At 38.0% G+C, this 20000-nt stretch overlaps 1 protein-coding gene across 1 annotated transcript in view; it reads left to right on the forward strand.

Annotated features, from left to right (window-relative positions):
* The window catches only part of pkd1a (polycystic kidney disease 1a), a 139218-nt gene that overhangs the window by 33680 nt on the left and 85538 nt on the right, over nt 1-20000 (forward strand). The window contains exons 6-9 of the mRNA XM_067440787.1: nt 3355-3635; nt 5855-6248; nt 10174-10351; nt 19018-19232. Of these exons, the coding sequence (XP_067296888.1) occupies nt 3355-3635; nt 5855-6248; nt 10174-10351; nt 19018-19232 (1068 nt within the window). The remainder of the gene's footprint in view (nt 1-3354; nt 3636-5854; nt 6249-10173; nt 10352-19017; nt 19233-20000) is intronic.

A 20000-nucleotide genomic window follows, 5' to 3' on the forward strand; every position in this document is an offset into this window, starting at 1 on the left:
AGCGGTGTATCCCCCTCCCTCTCCCCCTGACTCGAGGTTGCCAGATTGTCTGCAGGATCAGCAGAACGTTTGTAGATCTGCAGCTGAGGAGACTAGAGCAGATCTGGCAACCCGGATGCCCAAACACTACTGACTTCGTGATTGGTCGATAGGTGGAGGGCGGAGCTTCAGGCCACAACACAACATGACATCATCAACATCAACTGAGCTGCAACAACAACTTTATAATGACAATATCCTGGCCGGACTACTGTTGTCAGTGATATAAGTTTTTGAAATTAACTAGTGACATAATTTTATGATTCATTGAAATACATTTCTTACATACAGTTCATTTAAGGGTTAGTTCACACAAAAAGGAAGAGTCTTTCATTAATTCCTCAACTTACCTCGTTCCAAACCCGTGGGACATTCGTTCACCTTTAGAACACAAATGAAGATATTTCTGATGAAATCCGAGACTCTCTGACCCTCATAGACAGCAATTTAATGAACACTTTCAATGTTGACACTTCATGTGACTCCAGTGGTTCAACCTTCATTTTTTTATTCAGCAGCGAGAATATCTTTTGTGTGAAAACCCCCCACAAACAAAAATAACAATTTCCTCTAGTCTGTGTCAGTCTAATTAAAGACTTCTTAATTAAAGTGTTCATTAAATTGCTGTCTGTGGCGGGTCAGAGAGTCTCAGATTTCATCAGAAATATCTTCAGTTGTGTTCTGAAGATGAACGAAGGTCCCACAGGTTTGGAACAATTTAAAAGGCAAGGAATTAAGGACAGAAATTACATTTTACATTTATTACAAGTAGAATATTAACGTTTTACCTATAAAAATGAGGTTTTGCACGTAACTGTTGTTAATAAAAGTTAATTTTATCTGCAAATCAATTCAAGATCAGTGCTTTACTGTTAAATTTCCACAAAAAAAACTAAATGTAATATAATTAGTAACTGCACTTAGTAACTAATAACTTATTAATAACTTATTAACTTATTAACTTATTAACAGAAATCACTATCTGTACCACAGTCTATAGAAGTGCCTTTGCTCTCAAATGTTAGTCTGGAGTCCTGTATAATGCTTTTTATCTTTGGTTGCAATTACTTAGCAAAATAAATAATGCATTACAACAAATGTTTATTAATTTAGCAGATGCTTTTATCCAAAGCGACTTAACATAACAAGAGCCAACAATATTCATAATAGACCGCTTGATTAGGGAGCAAGCTATAGAAGAGCAGAAATGCAGAGAAATTATACATAAAGACCTCAAATAAAGTATTACCATATTTTGTTTATTGAGAGGTTGGTCATTTCTCTCTCTCTCATACACTCTCTCACACACACTCTCTCATACACTCTCTCACACACACTCTCTCATACACTCTCTCACACACACTCTCTCATACTCACTCTCTCATACACTCTCTCACACACACTCTCTCATACACTCTCTCACACACACTCTCTCATACTCACTCTCTCATACACTCTCTCACACACACTCTCTCATACACTCTCTCACACACACTCTCTCATACTCTCTCTCTCATACACTCTCTCACACACACTCTCTCATACACTCTCTCACACACACTCTCTCATACACTCTCTCACACACACTCTCTCATACTCACTCTCTCATACACTCTCTCACACACACTCTCTCATACACTCTCTCACACACACTCTCTCATACTCACTCTCTCATACACTCTCTCACACACACTCTCTCATACACTCTCTCACACACACTCTCTCATACTCACTCTCTCATACACTCTCTCACACACACTCTCTCATACTCACTCTCTCATACACTCTCTCACACACACTCTCTCATACTCACTCTCTCATACACTCTCTCACACACACTCTCTCATACACTCTCTCACACACACTCTCTCATACTCACTCTCTCATACACTCTCTCACACACACTCTCTCATACTCACTCTCTCATACACACTCTCTCATACTCACTCTCTCATACACACTCTCTCATACACACTCTCTCATACACACTCTCTCATACACACTCTCTCATACACACTCTCTCATACTCACTCTCTCATACACTCTCTCACACACACTCTCTCATACACTCTCTCACACACACTCTCTCATACTCACTCTCTCATACACTCTCTCACACACACTCTCTCATACACTCTCTCACACACACTCTCTCATACTCACTCTCTCATACACTCTCTCACACACACTCTCTCATACACTCTCTCACACACACTCTCTCATACTCACTCTCTCATACACTCTCTCACACACACTCTCTCATACTCACTCTCTCATACACACTCTCTCATACTCACTCTCTCATACACACTCTCTCATACACACTCTCTCATACACACTCTCTCATACTCACTCTCTCATACACTCTCTCATACTCACTCTCTCACACACTCTCTCACACACACTCTCTCATACACTCTCTCATACTCACTCTCTCACACACTCTCTCACACACACTCTCTCATACACTCTCTCACACACACTCTCTCATACTCACTCTCTCATACACACTCTCTCATACTCACTCTCTCATACACTCTCTCATACTCACTCTCTCACACACTCTCTCACACACACTCTCTCATACACTCTCTCATACACACTCTCTCACACTCTCTCTCTCATACTCTCTCACACACACTCTCTCATACTCACTCTCTCACACACTCTCTCATACTCACTCTCTCATACACTCTCTCACACACACTCTCTCATACTCACTCTCTCATACACTCTCTCACACACACTCTCTCATACTCACTCTCTCATACACTCTCTCACACACACTATCTCATACTCACTCTTTCATACACTCTCTCATACACTCTCTCATACTCACTCTCTCATACACTCTCTCACACACTCTCTCTCATACACTCTCTCTCATACTCACTCTCTCATACACTCTCTCTCACACACTCTCATCCTCACTCTCTCATACACTCTCTCACACACTCTCTCATACACACTCTCTCATACACTCTCTCTCACACACTCTCTCATACTCACTCTCTCATACACTCTCTCTCACACACTCTCTCACACACTCTCTCATACACTCTCTCATACACTCTCTCTCACACACTCTCTCATACACACTCTCTCACACACACTCTTTCACACACACTCCCTCATACACTCTCTCTCACACACTCTCTCATACACACTCTCTCATACACACTCTCGTACACACTCACTCACCTAAATCCACTTAACCTCTGAGAGAGGGACAGACAAAGCTGAACTCTCTCTCTCTCTCTCTCTCTCTCTCTCTCTCTCTCTCTCTCTCTCTCTCTCTCTCTCTCTCTCTCTCAGGCCTGACATACGCTGGCTGTCTGCAGGACGAGGAACATGCGGCGGGCGTTGAGCTGGTCATCTTCTCCTCCTCCACACCCGGTTCGTTCTCGAGGGAAGAGTGCAACTCCAAATGCTTCCATGAGAACCAGCGGTACGGCGGTCTGGGTCAGCAGAGAGAGTGCCTGTGCAGCACCAACTCTGAGCCCAATTACATCAGCGAGTCCCAGTGTTCGGCCGCCTGTTCCAACCCACAGGTCATGAAGAAGTGTCGCTGGACCGTGGCGCAGGATGTGTTTCAGGTCAGTGTGAAGAGATTCAGGCTGCGTCCGAAAACCTAGACAGCTGACTTGTTGCCTCGCTGCGCAGGCAGTGGCTTATAAGGCAGCATTTTGCACCTCACGAAACTTCGGACAGATTTCTAAGGCAGTGTAACAGTTTAATGATCTACAGCAAAATAGAGAGCGCTTTGGTGAGCACTAAACACATATTTAATTATTACTTTAGTCATTTCTCGCTAGAAATGACATCAGAAGTGGAAAATATTGGTAAAAAACAGACATTTACACACAAACTGACCCTCAAACGCAACTTTCGGGCGCCATCTTATTTTCCCAGCTCAACTGTCACTGAATGGAAAGCACAGGATTGTGGGATATCAAAGGCAGTGAAGGACACATGTATGCTGCCTTCAAAAATGGATCAGATGAAGGTCTCTCAGGAGACAGGAAGTGAAGCTAACATTAGATTCGGACGTGGCTTGATGCCTTCCTGCCTTCATATGTGTCCTCCGAAGGCAGCATTTTCAGGTATCGGACGCAGCCTCAGAGCGGCTCTTCCTCTTGAGCTGATTCGTGCAGAGGTCTTCAACTCTTCAACGAGGTTTAGCTCCAGCTCTAATCAAACACACCTGAAGCTGATAATCAAGCTCATCAGGATCACCAGAGATTGTGTGCGTCTCAATCAGCTCCAGGTTCAGCAGTCAGGGCACTGATCAGAGTCGGCCCATTGACTTATGTCCTGATTAGTGCTAGGGAGCTGATTGAGACTTGAGTCTTGAGAGGGTCTGGATCTCTTCCCATGGGTGAGAGCGTAATAGTTAACTTGGATCACGTGAGGCGAAGTGATGTCAGCCTATTGGGTAATGGCAGAGACGTCAGTACTCGCCGTTCAAAGTTTTAAGGCTTCAACATACTCCGCAAGAACAGAGAAAAAAGTTATCGCTCCCAGGACTGCGAGGACAAAATGGCGTCCTTGTGTTCTCGCAGCCCTGGTTTGGGAGTTCTCGCAGCTTGTTCTCGACACATCGCCTGAGCAGAACTTTTTTCTTGCGGGTGTCCCAGAACTATTGTGTGATTGGTCAGACTTTTAAAGTGGCCGTGGTTAATGTGGAGAAACGCAGATGATCGGCACCTGCTTTTCTCGTGAAGTATGAACACTGGCCAGAACGAACTTTGTTCTTGTTCTTGCCACCTTGAGAAAACAAACACATTTCTTTGTTCTTGCAGAGTATGTTCAAAGCTTTATTCAAGGATTGTTCTCAGACAGTACACTGCAAAAAATGCTCTTCTTATTTAGTATTTTTTTCTTGTTTCCAGTCCAAATGTCTGAAAATTCTTACATTTGGAAAAACTTGTCATTTTACTTATCTAGTAAATGAATTTTGATTTAAAGGCCCGCTGAAGTGCCTTGAACGCGCCGCATTATTCAATGTGTTGACGTGATTTCCCCCGAAACGGCTCCAGCTGTTAGCAGCTCCTCCCCTTTTCTGAAACAGCCAATAGCGTTTCGTCAATAAACTGAGTCAGTGTGACTAGAGCCTTTCTCTGATTGGTAAAGCCAGTTTCCTCTAACCATTTCTCATCATAATCTCCTCCATATCGCTTTGAAATATATCACTGTGTAGAATTCAAATGTTTGTCTGCGCCGACTCGTGCATATAAGCCACACTGCTCTCGTGTGTCTGTAGTCTAACTTTAGACCAGAGCCGTTGGTGTGTGTGTGTGTGTGTGTGTGTGTGTGTGAGTGTGAACCCAGACTTCATTCGCCTCAACAGAAAGCCTATTTACACTGAATTGTTTCCTATCGCATATATAGTGTGCTGTGCCTTCACCATGTAGAAATCAGTAACTGTGTGAACAACTGACCGATTTCAGCCGCAGCGTCAGCAGCGTAGGGGGCGGGGCTTTAGATTCTAGAGAGCATTTGATTGGACAGAAGATTTGATGTGTAGGTGAAGTCTGTGATGTCATCAAAATCTGTAATTCATGTTAACAGAAGTGGGAGACTGTACATTTTGAAAGCTTATATCTCCTAAATGCAAATTTTGTCATAGTTTTGGAACACACCAGCTTATTCATAACTTTAAGGCTAACACAGTCATACTAAAAGCTAAAAAACTTTAATTTCAGTGGGTCTTTAAGAATATTTTGATATTTGGACTGAAAACAAGATAAAAATGCTAAATAAGGAGCTTTTTTTGCAGTGTATATTAATTAGTATAATAATTTTACACCCACAGGTGAATTTCTCCGCCTCTCTTTCATCCCGCCGCGTGTCCGTCCATTCCGAGGCCGTCCTGTCTGTCTCCTCCTCCGTCTTCCCGGCTTCTTTCTCATGGGATTTCGGGGACCTTTCGCCCCGGGTCAACAGCTCGACACCCGACACCGCGGCGAGGCATAAGTACGGAGTCCCCGGACGCTACCAGGCCCAGGTGAGTCTCTCAGCGGGCCACCAGGAGATCGCCGCTCAGGGGGTCGTGAGTGTGGAGCTGCCCCCTCGCCTCGAGCTCCACTGCCCTGCTCTCATCGTGGCCAATCAGAGCCTGGAGGCGGAGCTTACTCTGGTCAACTGGGGCGGAGTGGGCGTGACCGTGGACTGGAGGATCCGGAAGGATGGCAGAGAGATAGCAAGAGGTACGAGAAACAAAAGCTCTGATCTTAGACCTAATATGCTGCTTCACCTGCTGGGAGTTGTTTTTCTTTTCCTTCTTTTTTTCTAGAGAAAGAAAATAGTAATATAGTTGTAGTAGCAGTAGTAATACTAATAATAATAATAATATATATTTAACAAAAATAACAAAAATAATAGTAGCAGAAGTGGTAGTAATAGCAAAAGTTGATATGTTCATCTGTAAATTCAAATAACAATAATAGTATTAATAATAATAATAATAGTTGTTGTAGTAGTAGTTGTTGTAATAGAGGCAGTAATAACAACAATAGTATTCATGATGATAATAGTAACAGTAATATTACTGGGCGTTTACTCTTCAATGCACATGTATTATCGGTGTGTGTTTTTTTTAATATCATCATATCAGAATGATTTCTGAAGGATCATGTGACTGAAGACTGGAGTAATGATGCTGAAAATACAGCTTTGATCACAGGAATACATTACATTTTACAATATGTTCACATAGAAAACGGTTGTTTTGAATTGTAATATTTTGTAGTTTTTTGCTGTAGCTTTGATTAAATAAATGCTGCACTGGTGAACAGAATAATAATTATATTATATTTATTATATAAATTATATTGTATTATATTATATTTATTATACTGTATTACATTATATTATATTAATTATAGTTATTATATTATATTTATTATATTATATTATATTAATTATATTGTATTATATTATATATATTATATTGTATTATATAATATAATATAATATTAATTATATTGTATTATATTATACTAATTTTATTGCATAATATTATATTTATTATATTGTATAGTGTGTGTGTATATATAAGTATGTCACACACATATTATCTAAACACAAACGTTATGTTAGATGTGATTTAATCACAATTAATCGATTTGACAACATTTATTATATTAATTATAATATAATTATAGAACTTTAGAAAATAATAATAAAAAAAAGTAATGGCCTGATTTGAGCTAAAGAAGCACAATTTATGATGCCAGTCAGATTTAATATTAAATTAAATAGCCGTTTTTTAATTAATTAATTAAACTGTTATAATCAGTGTTTTATTAGTATTAACTGTAGTGTAATCCATAAAAAACAGCATTCTCTGCCATTTTAGATGTATTTTCTTTGCTATACTCACCCCTATGCATTCTGGGATTGTTCTCAGGAAGGATGACTGTCATATTAAAGTGTTTTATCCGTAGCGTGATGGTTTTGATCCAGGCGTTGTGTCAGGAGTGTGCTCGTTCTGCAGCTCTACTGTACTTAAACACAAAAACTGGCCCAATCTTGATGACACATTCCCACATCAGGACAGCTCAGATATAATGCGCTTTGAAACGTTCATGTCATCTTCTATCAAACCGTAAACATCCCCTCTCTCACACAAAGCATGTACGCGCTGGCATGTGACGATCCCTCGTCTGTTTATCAGGCCTGCGGAGATCTGTCCATCATCGTTTGCTTTGAGAGAGCAGATAAGAGAAGAAAGCAGACGTCTGAAAGCGTTAGAGCGGCTGCGGCTCACACAATCACAGGCCTCAGATTTCTAAAGGGAGGGAAATGTTTCCCGTATCGTTTGTTGAGGTCCGATTAGATTCATGTCGGTCGGTAGAAGGGAGGGTGTGTGAGATCCTCAAAGACCATGAACAAAATAACACAAGATTTAGAAAAAAATGGACCAGGTGACTTTCAGTATGGGTTAATGACAGATTAAATGAATAATCCATAAAAGGAATAGTTAATAATAAATAACAGTGTTTTGTTCAGAGATTTATTGGCTTTGTTTTGCACTGAAATCTCATTGATATTTTGATATGCACTTCACGGTTATCAGTGATGCCAGTTACTTAGCAGGGCTTGACATTAAGCATGTTCATGTGCTTGTCCTTTGGACAAGTAAATCGTTCATTCATTTGTCCGGAAAAAAGTTTAATTTTGTGTGTGTGTGTGTGTGTTGTAACCATAATTTATTCTGAAGAAATATTCTCACCAGTGTTCAGTCAGCTTTGACATATTTAAATCTGCATATTTGTGAATTTTTATTTTTTTATTGAATCATTTCAAATTTGTGATATTTTTATCTTTTATAAAGGGCATTTCCCCTCTAATCTTATTAAATATAGGCTATGCTTCAGGTTTCATTTTATATTGTTAAATTTGATCAATACATTAAATTAAATTAAGACACTATAAGGGCTGTTAACCATAAAATTAAATAATTTACACTGAAAAATTACAGCTGCATTAAATCATGTTTTGAGATTTGTAGTTTTGAATAGACACATAAGAAATGTTGGAAAGTATGTTTAAACATGAAACTAAACCTCCAGTAGGTGGCAGCAGGTGGCCGTCTTAATCAGTCAGCCATTGAGTCGTTCATTCAAACGATTCATTCAAACACTGAATCGTTCAGTAACACACTTGTTGCTGTGAGACGCGTTACGGTTCTGCTGTGTGTGAACGATTTTCACTTCTGAAATCGAACAAAAGCACTCAATATTGCATCTTAAATGTAAGTGACTTTAAGTGAATGTTAATGTAAGTGACTTTAAGTGAATGTTAGTGTAAGTGACTTTAAGTGAATGTAAATGTAAGTGAATGTTAATTAATTGTTTATGGAGCTGTCATATGAATTCAGTGTCATTTTCAGTCGTGATGGTATTCAGGAAACAGCTTAAACGCTCTAGTGTTGTAATTTCTCCTCTAGAGGCTGCACGAGCATCAACAGCGCGACCTTATCGTCACTTCGTTATATATTATTATCATCCACTATCGATCGCCACTTACACTAAATTAATGCACAATCATTCTTGCATTTTGGTGATTCGCTAGTTATTTGTTGTTTTAGTCAGGCTCTTGTCCGTCAGGCAAGTAAAATTCTTTTTCACTTGTCCCTTAAAAAAATCCACTTGTCCCGGACAAGCGTTAATGTCGAGCCCTGAACTTAGTAACGCATTACTCTAATCTGACTACTTTTTTCGAGTAATGAGTAATCTAACGCGTTACTATTTCCAAACCAGTAATCAGATTAAAGAAACTTCCAAGTAACTGTGAGTTACTATTTTAGTCATTTTCCTTAGTACAAAATGTAAATATATATTTTTGCTTTCTTCTTGCGTCTCGGGGAGAGTATTTTTTTCAGGAATCATTTTTTAATTTCAACTTAAACTGTCAGGAGAGACATTGTTGAGATTACTGTTAAAAATGCACTTCTAATAAAGTGAGTGTTGGTAAAAACGGTCGTCATTTCTATGTTGAGGCGGCGGGAGTGTTGTCGGAAACTGCTGAATGTCACTAATAAAGTAACTTGTAATCTAATTTAGTTACTTTTAAAATTAAGTAATCTGTAAAGTAACTAAGTTACTTTTAAAAGGAGTAATCAGTAATCAGATAACTGTAGCAAGTAACTGTGGCAACACTGTTAATTATGTTTTTATAAAAAGAAATTACAGTATTTTAGTATCTATTAATTAATTGTTAATATTTGCTGTTGATGCAGTTACAAAATTGTGAAATTACCTAGTATGCCTGTTTTTATATATAATATAATTTTTGATGCATATTTTCAGTAATATGCACTGTGCAGTTATATAATATATATTTATTGTATCTTTTTTGTTGATATTTTAGATATTTTTTTCAGATTCTCCGCATTGAAGATTTTAATTATCTAAACTTTATATTATATTATGTTATAATAATTATATTAATTGCATTATTAAGAGACATATATCCAAAACATTAAACATTCTCTTAAATATACGATATATTATATATATTTATATTTATTTTAAATTATACATCTTTCTTTTTTCTTTATTATTATATGTTGTGTTGTGTTTGTGGTTCTGAATCATATGAATAAAGTCCATCTTTCTGTGCCTGTAGCGGAGCCGCTGTGTTTGCCAGATGCGGTCCATCACGCGGACTCGTCCCGCTGTTTCCTCGTGGTGTCGGATGAAGTCAGCTGGTCAGACGCTCATCGGAACTGCTCGGCCCGTGGGGGGGAGCTCGCCGTGGTGCATTCCCAAACCGTCCGGGACCTTCTGGCCCCTCGAATCACACAGTGAGTCACACACACGCTACAACTGCTACAAACCTCCTTTCCCGAAACACACTTTTAAATTCCAAAGCCAAAGTTCCAAAAGTTTTTCCGTAACACCTCATTTTGGCGTTCGTGTGATGTTAATCAGTCTCACCCTGAATTCACACCATTGGATGAGCCAGTATTGTGATGTCCCGTCCTGTCAGGCCAATGCCGGAAAGTCCATCTGCAGCCGAAATGACGCGCTTCACCTTTTGAATCACTGACCGTTACATCCGAGCCGGCTCCGAATGTCTTTAAGATGCAGCGTTGAATGACTTCCGCTGCTAATGCGATGTTTCCATTGAGCGCGGTGTTGCTTTCTGACCCTGACTTTTCCTCTGAAACGGCAGCAAGGCACCATGGGAAATGCCTTTTAAAATCCATTTTAAATTCACTGAGTGCTGCCCAGCTCACGCCCTGCAGAGAAAGGGCTGAGAATGTGTCAGATCCTCACAGGAATAGGACAGGACATTCAGAACCAGAAAACATGACTAATAATGTCATCAGAACATTAGACATGTGACATGATCTCACACACACACACACACACACACACGCACACACACATACGATAATTTGAAGAATGTTGAAAACCAAAGTTTTGGTCCCTGTTGAGTTCTGTTGTATTTTTCTTTTCTCCACACAACGGAAGTCAATGGGAAGCGAAACGTTAGTTATCATCGTTCTCCACACAAGACAGAAAGTCAAACGGGTGTGGCATGGCATGAGGGGGAGAGTAAAGGATGTGCACCATCATATATACACCAGATGAAACAATATATGGATGCTTTATTGATTTATTTTAAAAGACAATTTAGAATTATCTTAATTATTAAATATATTGAAAAAAAACTTTTTTTTGATGATTTGGATCAATCAATTAATCAATCAATCATTCATTCATTCATTCATTATTTGTTTGAGTTTTTTAAATTATTTATTTTTAATTTGATGATTTGGACCAATATTTATTTTAAATGATAATTTCGAATTATCTTTATTTAATTATAATTATTTATTTGTTTACAAATTTTTTAAGTTAGTGATATATATTTGATGATTTGGATCATATATTTATTCACTCAATTATTCATCAGGTGCAGCATTAGTTTTGTTATTTTTATTTTTAATTTTAATTTTTAATTTGATGATTTGGACAATATTTATTTATTTATTTAAAAGGATTATAATTATCTTTATTTTTTTAACTTTTTTTGTACTTATATTTTTTAAGTTAGTGATATATATTTGATGATTTGGATCATATATTTATTCAATCATAATTTATTTGTCAGGTGCGGTGTTATGCGGTCAGAATCTGATCATTTTTTTCTTTTCACTGTTATCATTGGCGTATTCTGCCGTGCAAAGGCAAAAGACCTTAACTTCAATTTTGGTCAAAATGAGTTATTGCCATTTTTGGAACAATGGACATAACTTTTATCATGTGGAAAAATATCTTGAGTCAATTTTGTTCTTTTCTGCTAAAAATAGGATGTTGTTTTTGCCATAACTTCCAAAAGCAGAGCGAAAGCAAAGGCAGAAAACCTTAACATCAGTTAGAGTCTTTTGGCTTTGTTCCGCTGCACTTTAGAACGCTGGAATTCAGTTACGCTTGAGTTAAGGCACTCTGCCTTTGTTTTGCCAAAGTTAAGATTTTTGCCGCGCTGAAGTTACGGTGTTATGCCTAAATGTAACTGAAGCACTTTTGCCAAAACCATAAACAACGCGAGTGGGTTGGGCACGCCTCACGACACACCTCCCCTGGCCTGGCGAGGAGAAAACATTACACACAGACCACACTAGCAGATATTAGATTGCAGCCTACCTTTGTTTTTTTTAAACATGGTCAAAATCCATGGAAAACAACATCCACTGAGAAGACAAATCCATTGTTTAAATCCATCATGTGCCGGCGGGCTAGTCTAATCTATCAAAGTGCAAAGTTGTCTGGAGGTTGACCACTATGAAATTTTCCCAGTTAAACAGTTAAAATGCTGACAGCTAAACGGTGTAAAAGTGTGACTGTAGGGGATTCCGACAGCGGGACCTACAACAGTCTGCCGCTAAAGCTACTGTATGAGCTAAAAGACACAAACTGCTAGCATTGGTCACTCACTGCTGTCGATAAAACAACACAGACGTGAATAAAGGTTGCGTTTACTTAAAACTGGTAAAACTCGTCGTGCATTTATATTTGTTGTAAAATACCCCTTTTGTCATTTAACATATCATAGCTTTAAAAAAATATTGAGAATTATTCCATATAAATTATTTTGAATTATTAATGTTTTATGAGTCAAACTAACATTTTTGCACCAGTATTAAATGTTACTAAAAATAAGACAATGAACAGGGGGTAGCCTACAAATTGTTTCGGTAACACTTTACAATAAGGTTCATTAATGTATTAACTAACATGAACTAACCATGAGCAATATATTTGTTACTGTATTTGTTAATCTTTGTTAACGTTAGTTAATAATAATAAAGCTGTTCATTGTTAGTTCATGTTAGTTCACAGTGCATTAACTAATATTCACAATATTTTATTAAAGTATAGTACATGTTGAAATTAACATTAATAAAGATTAATAAATGCTGTATACATGCAGTTCATTATTATTGTTAACTAATGCAGTTAACTAATGTTAACTAACGAACATTATTGTAAAGTGTTACCGATGAAACACTTTACAATACCATCTTTTCTATGATGTATTAATACAGAGTTTTTTCATTAATTCTGGAAAACATACACACAATGTCATCAGATATAAACATATTCCAATACGTTTTGTCAGAAAAGGGCGAATGGTATTTGAGAAAGGACGTATACATATTACTGGCATAGCCAAATCAAACCTTTTAAATGTAAGAAATATTTGTGGAAGGTTACTTTATTAACCTCTTAAAGTGTTATTTTACTTAAATTAAGTACAATGATAAAGTTTTAAAATGATCCAGTACAGTTGTAGCCTTCTCATTATTTTTTTTACTTTGTAATATTCTATTGATGTAATATTGAGCCTTACTAGACAGAACTCACTAAATGTTAATTTAAGGCTATCATTGTTATCATATACATATACATAAGGTCAAAATGATCAATAAATTAGAAGTTAAGGTATTTTGCCTTTGTATGTCCCATTATTGTTTTGCAGATAATGCAAAGGCAGAATACAGTAACTTCCGAATAAGGGTCAAAGGTCAAGTTTGAGCTAAAAAAAAAAATAATGTAGATAAATATATTAATTATGACAACTACTTGGCAGATTTTCAGTGTTCTACCTGTCATACAATTGGCTGGACAACAAAAAAACTTTAAAGTCATTTTTCTCAGTTTCACACTCTGGTGAGTTAAGGTCTTTTGCCTTTGTAGGGCAGTATTGTCAACATGTCTAATTCGCTAATATTTTTTCAGCACTGTGATTAAAAAATTAACTCACACGAACATAAAAACATATATATATGTGCAAAGCATTACATTCGGATGAATCGTAAAAAACCATAAGATTCTCCAGCCCTGATTTGCCTGTAGTGTCTTCTCTCGGGTGTTCAGTAATGTGTTCTGGAAAACGAGACGGAGATGCTGATTCTGCTTTTTCTGCAGTGCAGGGTCTCGGATTCGCCTTGCGGTGGGGTCCATGCGCGTTCATGGAACCGTTCTGCGTTGTTTGTCGTTTGTATCTCTTCTCTCCTCTTATCTGGATGTCCTCTGAGCACCTGGTCTCAGTTTTCTGTGATAAACACACACGTTTGCGTTCAGAGATCGAGCTGACGTTCACCCAGTCCCAGCTCTGAGACATGAGGTGAGCGTGTAGACTGTAAATCCCGGTTTGTTGTCCATCAGATAATCAGTATTTATTACTTTCACTTGGAAAGAAAATATGTCTGACGGCCATTTACTTTTTTTTTAACGCACGTTTCTTTGATCATTAAGTCAGGTTTATTTACACAGCGTTTATATAATACAGATCGCTCCACAGTAATAAACGGTTCATTTGCACAGTTCATCAGTTGTGAAATGATTGTATTGTCTGAATGTGAAATGAGCCTCAGCATTGCTGCGAGCCCGTTTTATATCATGCTAAATGATTTCACACTGACAGGCCTGTAAACGTCATATTAAAACAGCTTATTTGGACGTGACTGGTCTAAATGGATAGTGTCGTCGTTATTATTATTCATCGGCAGCACAAACAAAATTGCACCGCCGGTGTTCGCAATCACAGTTTGATGATGAGTGATTTGCTTCCTCCAGAGCGTTTAATGGCCTCTGGTAACGATGGCCTCGTGGAGGTGTTCCTGTGTGCTGATCCTGATCCTGGATCAGTTAACCCTTACACGGCGGCTTTCTCTGCCATCACACCCTAGTGGAGCATTCTGATATTCACTCATCTTTATAAATATATAATGATCTTGGTTGATGTACACACACACACACACACTTTCAGTCAAAGTTTGATACTTTGAAGGCTTCTCCTTAAATACTGAAAATAGTTTTGTAACTTATTTATTTGAACTTTACTTTGTTACAAATATGTGATATAATTTAGTTTATGTATTTATTATTTTTATTTATATTTATTGCAATGTTTAAAAATGTATAATTTTGATTTAATATATATATATATATATATATATATATATATATATATATATATATATATATATATATATATATATATATATATATATATTTAATTAATTGAATTAAATGTTTTTATTATACTTTAAAATTATGATTTAAAATGATTTAAAGTTTAAAATATATATATATATTAATTCGATTATTTGGACCATTATTTATTTATTCTAAAAGATGATTTAGAATTATATTTATTTAATTGTTTGTTTAAGTTAAAAGTGTATATATTTTTTTTATTTGATTTGGATCATTCATTCACTCGTTCATTTAATTATTTATTATTGTCATATATATATATATTTTTTTTTTAATTAGAAATATATATTTTTATCTAATGATTTGGATCATTCAATCATTAATTAATTTAATATTTACTTATGTATAATTTTTAATTTTTTTAATTTGATTTTTTGGGTCATTTATTTATTTATTTTTTGTTGTTTTTTATTTAAAAAAAAAACATTTTTTAATAAATGGTTTGGAAGGTATCGTCAGGTGTCCAGCACGAGCGTTTCAGCCACACTAGTGTTCGAAAACATCCCAGGATATATCAAATATATACATCATTCCCATACAGAGTGCACCGTTAATATTATTATAAAATGTGTGTGTGTGTGTGTGTGTGTGTGTGTGTGTGTGTGTGTGTGTGTGTGTGTTACACATCTGCTGAAACACAGCTGTGGAGATACGTTAGATTCCAGGAGGGAGGAGACACCAGTTATGTCTGTTTATATGTGTTTATCTATGTGTGTGTGTGTGTGTGTGTGTGTGTGTGTGTGTGTGTGTGTGTGTGTGTGTGTGTGTGTGTGTGTTTCCTGTCTTCTGTTCCACACCCATCATTAATTTGAGGGCAGAGCTTCCACTGAGCAGAGCGAGAAAGAGAGACAGAACTGCAGACAGACAGAACGAGTGTTGGAGGAAGTGTGTTTTCTATCTCTATAACCTGCTCCAGATGGACCACATACCCCCAACACACACACACACACACACACACACACACACACACACACACACACACACACACACACACACACACACACACACACACACACACACACACACTTATGTAAGAACACATAAGAGAACAGACCACTTTTTATTGATCCTTTTCTGGCGGAAAGAGTTGTGTTTTTGTCCCTCTCTTTCCCTCCTCATTTTTTCTTTTTAGTTTGTAGTTTTCACAGATGTGGGATGTTGGTTCAAGCCCATAATAATTGTGTGTGTGTGTGTGTGGCGCAATCAGCCTGTCAAAAGCTGTGGCGGTCCGGGCGGGACCCGTGATGACCAAACTCCCTCTTCATCTGGGAATGCTATTGTCACACACAGTGAAATATTGACTGTAACAGCGGGATGCCTTACTGTGCCACACTCAAACACAACGGTCCACATGGTGTTTATTATTCTGTGTAAGATTGCGCAAACATTAAATATATATAGATTAGTCTTTTAAGTTCTACATCTTTCTCTTAAACAGTGTTATTTTAGTATTAATTATACTATTGTAGTTAAAAATGGTCAAGTGTAAGGATTTGAGCGAGTTTGACGAGGGCCATATTGTGATGGCTAGACGATAGACGATACCTTCCAGCCGGGTGTGTGTGTGTGTGTGGCTTACCTGAGGAACACATGGCCCCAGGATGCACTATGGGAAGAAGGCGAGCCGGCGGAGGCAGTGTGATGCTTTGGGCAATGTTCTGCTGGGAAACCTTGGGTCCTCCATCCATGTGGATGTTACTTTGCCACGCTCCACCTACCTAAGCATTGCTGAGACCATGTTCAGCCTTTCATGGAAACGGTATTCTGGCGGCTGTGGCTCTTCCAGCAGATAAAGCTCCTGACACAAAGCACAGATGCTTCAGGAATGGTTTGAGGAGCACAACAACGAGTTTGAGGCGTTGACTTGACCTCCAAAATCCCCAGATCTCAATCCAATCGAGCATCTGTGGGATGAGCTGAACAAACAAGTCTGATCCATGGCCCCACCTCACAACTTACAGGACTTAAAGGATCTGCTGCTATCATCTTGTTGGCAGACACCACAGCACACCTTCAGGGGTCTAGTGGAGTCCATGCCTCGACGGGTCAGGGCTGAGCTGGGCAGCAAAAGGGGGACCAACACAATATTAGGAAGATGGTCATAATGTTATGCCTGATTGGTGTGTATTTATAAATTATGTAATATTTTATTTATACTTTATTTCAATAAAGAAAAGTGTTTCAAATAGTTATAGTTTTATTTAATGGTAATAACCCTGCTCTAAAATACATTAAAATATTAAAATGACTAATTGCAGATGTTTTATCAAATTATCCAATATATTTTTTTGCAGGAATTCATAGAAAACATCATTGGGCCGTTATCACACACATGACGTTACTCTGTGATTTTTGCGGCTCTGGTTTCCGTCACTGTTTTTATGTCTTGTTTGAAGGCAAATGAAACTTCAAAATGATCAGCGTCCCGTCGGGTTCAATAACGCGTCATTAAGGCGCACATTGCCCTCGGCTGATGCTTTATTAGGGTTACTGAAGCTCTGAACGCACTACGCATAAAACATTCAGAGCGCAATCTCCTCGCATTAACATCCTGTGTGTGTTTGTTACCAACGGGAAAAATCCCAGATGACATCTCTTTAAAATCTCAGTCTCCGCTCCTGGTCAGTAATGAGATTAAAAGCAGTAGTTCAGCCGGGAGTGATAATTCTGTCATCATTTATTCGTCTTTCTCAATCTTTTTTAAATTAGCTTTCTCTTTTAGACCCGGAAATTACTCTTTTAGACCCAGAAATGACTCTTTTAGACCCAGAAACGACTCTTTTAGACCCTGAAACGACTCTTTTAGACCCAGAAACGACTCTTTTAGACCCAGAAATGACTCTTTTAGACCCAGAAACGACTCTTTTAGACCCAGAAACGACTCTTTTAGACTCAGAAACGACTCTTTTAGACCCAGAAACGACTCAATTAGACCCTGAAATGACTCTTTTAGACCCAGAAATGACTCTTTTAGACCCTGAAATGACTCTTTTAGACTCAGAAACCACTCTTTTAGACCCAGAAACGACTCTTTAAGACTCAGAAACGACTCTTTTAGACCCAGAAACGACTCAATTAGACCCTGAAATGACTCTTTTAGACCCAGAAACGACTCTTTTAGACCCAGAAACGACTCTTTTAGACTCAGAAACGACTCTTTTAGACCCAGAAACGACTTTTTTAGACCCAGAAACGACTCTTTTAGACCCAAAAACGACTCTTTTAGACTCAGAAACGACTCTTTTAGACCCAGAAACGACTCTTTTAGACCCAGAAACGACTCTTTTAGACCCAGAAACCACTCTTTTAGACTCAGAAACCACTCTTTTAGACCCAGAAACCACTCTTTTAGACTCAGAAACCACTCTTTTAGACCCAGAAATTACTCTTTTAGACCCAGAAATTACTCTTTTAGACCCAGAAATGACTCTTTGAGACCCAGAAATGACTCTTTTAGACCCAGAAATCACTCTTTTAGACCCTGAAATGACTCTTTTAGACCCTGAAATGACTCTTTTAGACCCAGAAATGACTCTTTTAGACCCAGAAATCACTCTTTTAGACTCAAAAACGACTCTTTTAGACCCAGAAACGACTCTTTTTTAGACTCAGAAACGACTCTTTTAGATCCAGAAATGACTCTTTTAGAACCAGAAACGACTCTTTTAGACTCAGAAACGACTCTTTTAGATCCAGAAATGACTCTTTTAGACCCAGAAACGACTCTTTTAAACCCTGAAATGACTCTATAAGACTCAAAAACGATTCTTTTAGACTCAGAAACGACTATATTAGACCCAGAAACGATTCTTTTAGACTCAGAAACGACTCTCTTAGACCCAGAAATTACTATTTTAGACCCAGAAACGACTCTTTTAGACCCAGAAACGACTCTTTTAGACCCTGAAACGACTCATTGGATCTCATTTGTGATGATGTCTGTGTGTGTGTGTTGCAGTGAGCGGGGTGTGTGGTTGGGTTTGAGCGATCGATATTCTCCACGAGTCCTGCGCTGGGTGGACGGATCCGAGGTCCGGATGGGGGAGGAGGGCACGAGGGAACGGACCACGCTGCAGCCTGGAAAAGTGTGTGTGTCTCTGGATGCCAACGGCCAGCCCAGCTCACACTCCTGCACCGCCAAACGAGCTTTTGTCTGCCAGTTCACACGGCAAGGTAAACGTCGCAATGGCAACACACACCTCTGGATCTGCAGCTGCATCCCAGTCTGCACACAGTGTCCATACAGTTTATTGTACAACATTTCAATTGGTGCATCGCATATTTAAAACCATTTTTTTTTTTACTTTTTTCCTCAATTGCGAATTTAAATCACACAAAAGCCTGTTTCTGCCAAACAAAACAAAAAAATATGACTTATCTCAGAATTACACACACTTTTTGTCTCACAATTGCAAGTTATAAAGTCAGTATTGTGAGATATAAAGTCGCAATTGCGAGTTTGGTAACACTTTATTTTAAGGTTCAGTTATTAACTAGTTGCTTATTATCATGCATATTACTGGAATACTGTCTGTGTATTAGTACTCATAAAGCTCATATTAATGCCTTATTCTGCATGACCTTATTCTACATCCCTTAATCCGACCCAATACCTAAACCTAAATGCTACAAAAACTACCTTACTAACTATTAATAAGCAGTAAATTAGAGGTTTACTGAGGCAAAAGTCATAGTAAACAGTGAAAATGTGTTCCCTTTACTAAAGTGTTACTGCGAGTTTATGTCTCAAAATTGTGACTTTATAACTCGCAATTGTGAGAAAAAAAAGTCAGAATTCTGAGATAAGAAATCGCAATTACTCTTTTTATTTTTTTATGTAGTGGTGGAAACGGGCTTACACACACACACACACACACACACACACACACACACACACACACACACACACACACACACACACACACACACACACAATTGCAG

The sequence above is a fragment of the Pseudorasbora parva genome, chromosome 4, assembly GCF_024679245.1.
Source record: "Pseudorasbora parva isolate DD20220531a chromosome 4, ASM2467924v1, whole genome shotgun sequence".
Lineage (NCBI taxonomy): Eukaryota > Metazoa > Chordata > Actinopteri > Cypriniformes > Gobionidae > Pseudorasbora > Pseudorasbora parva.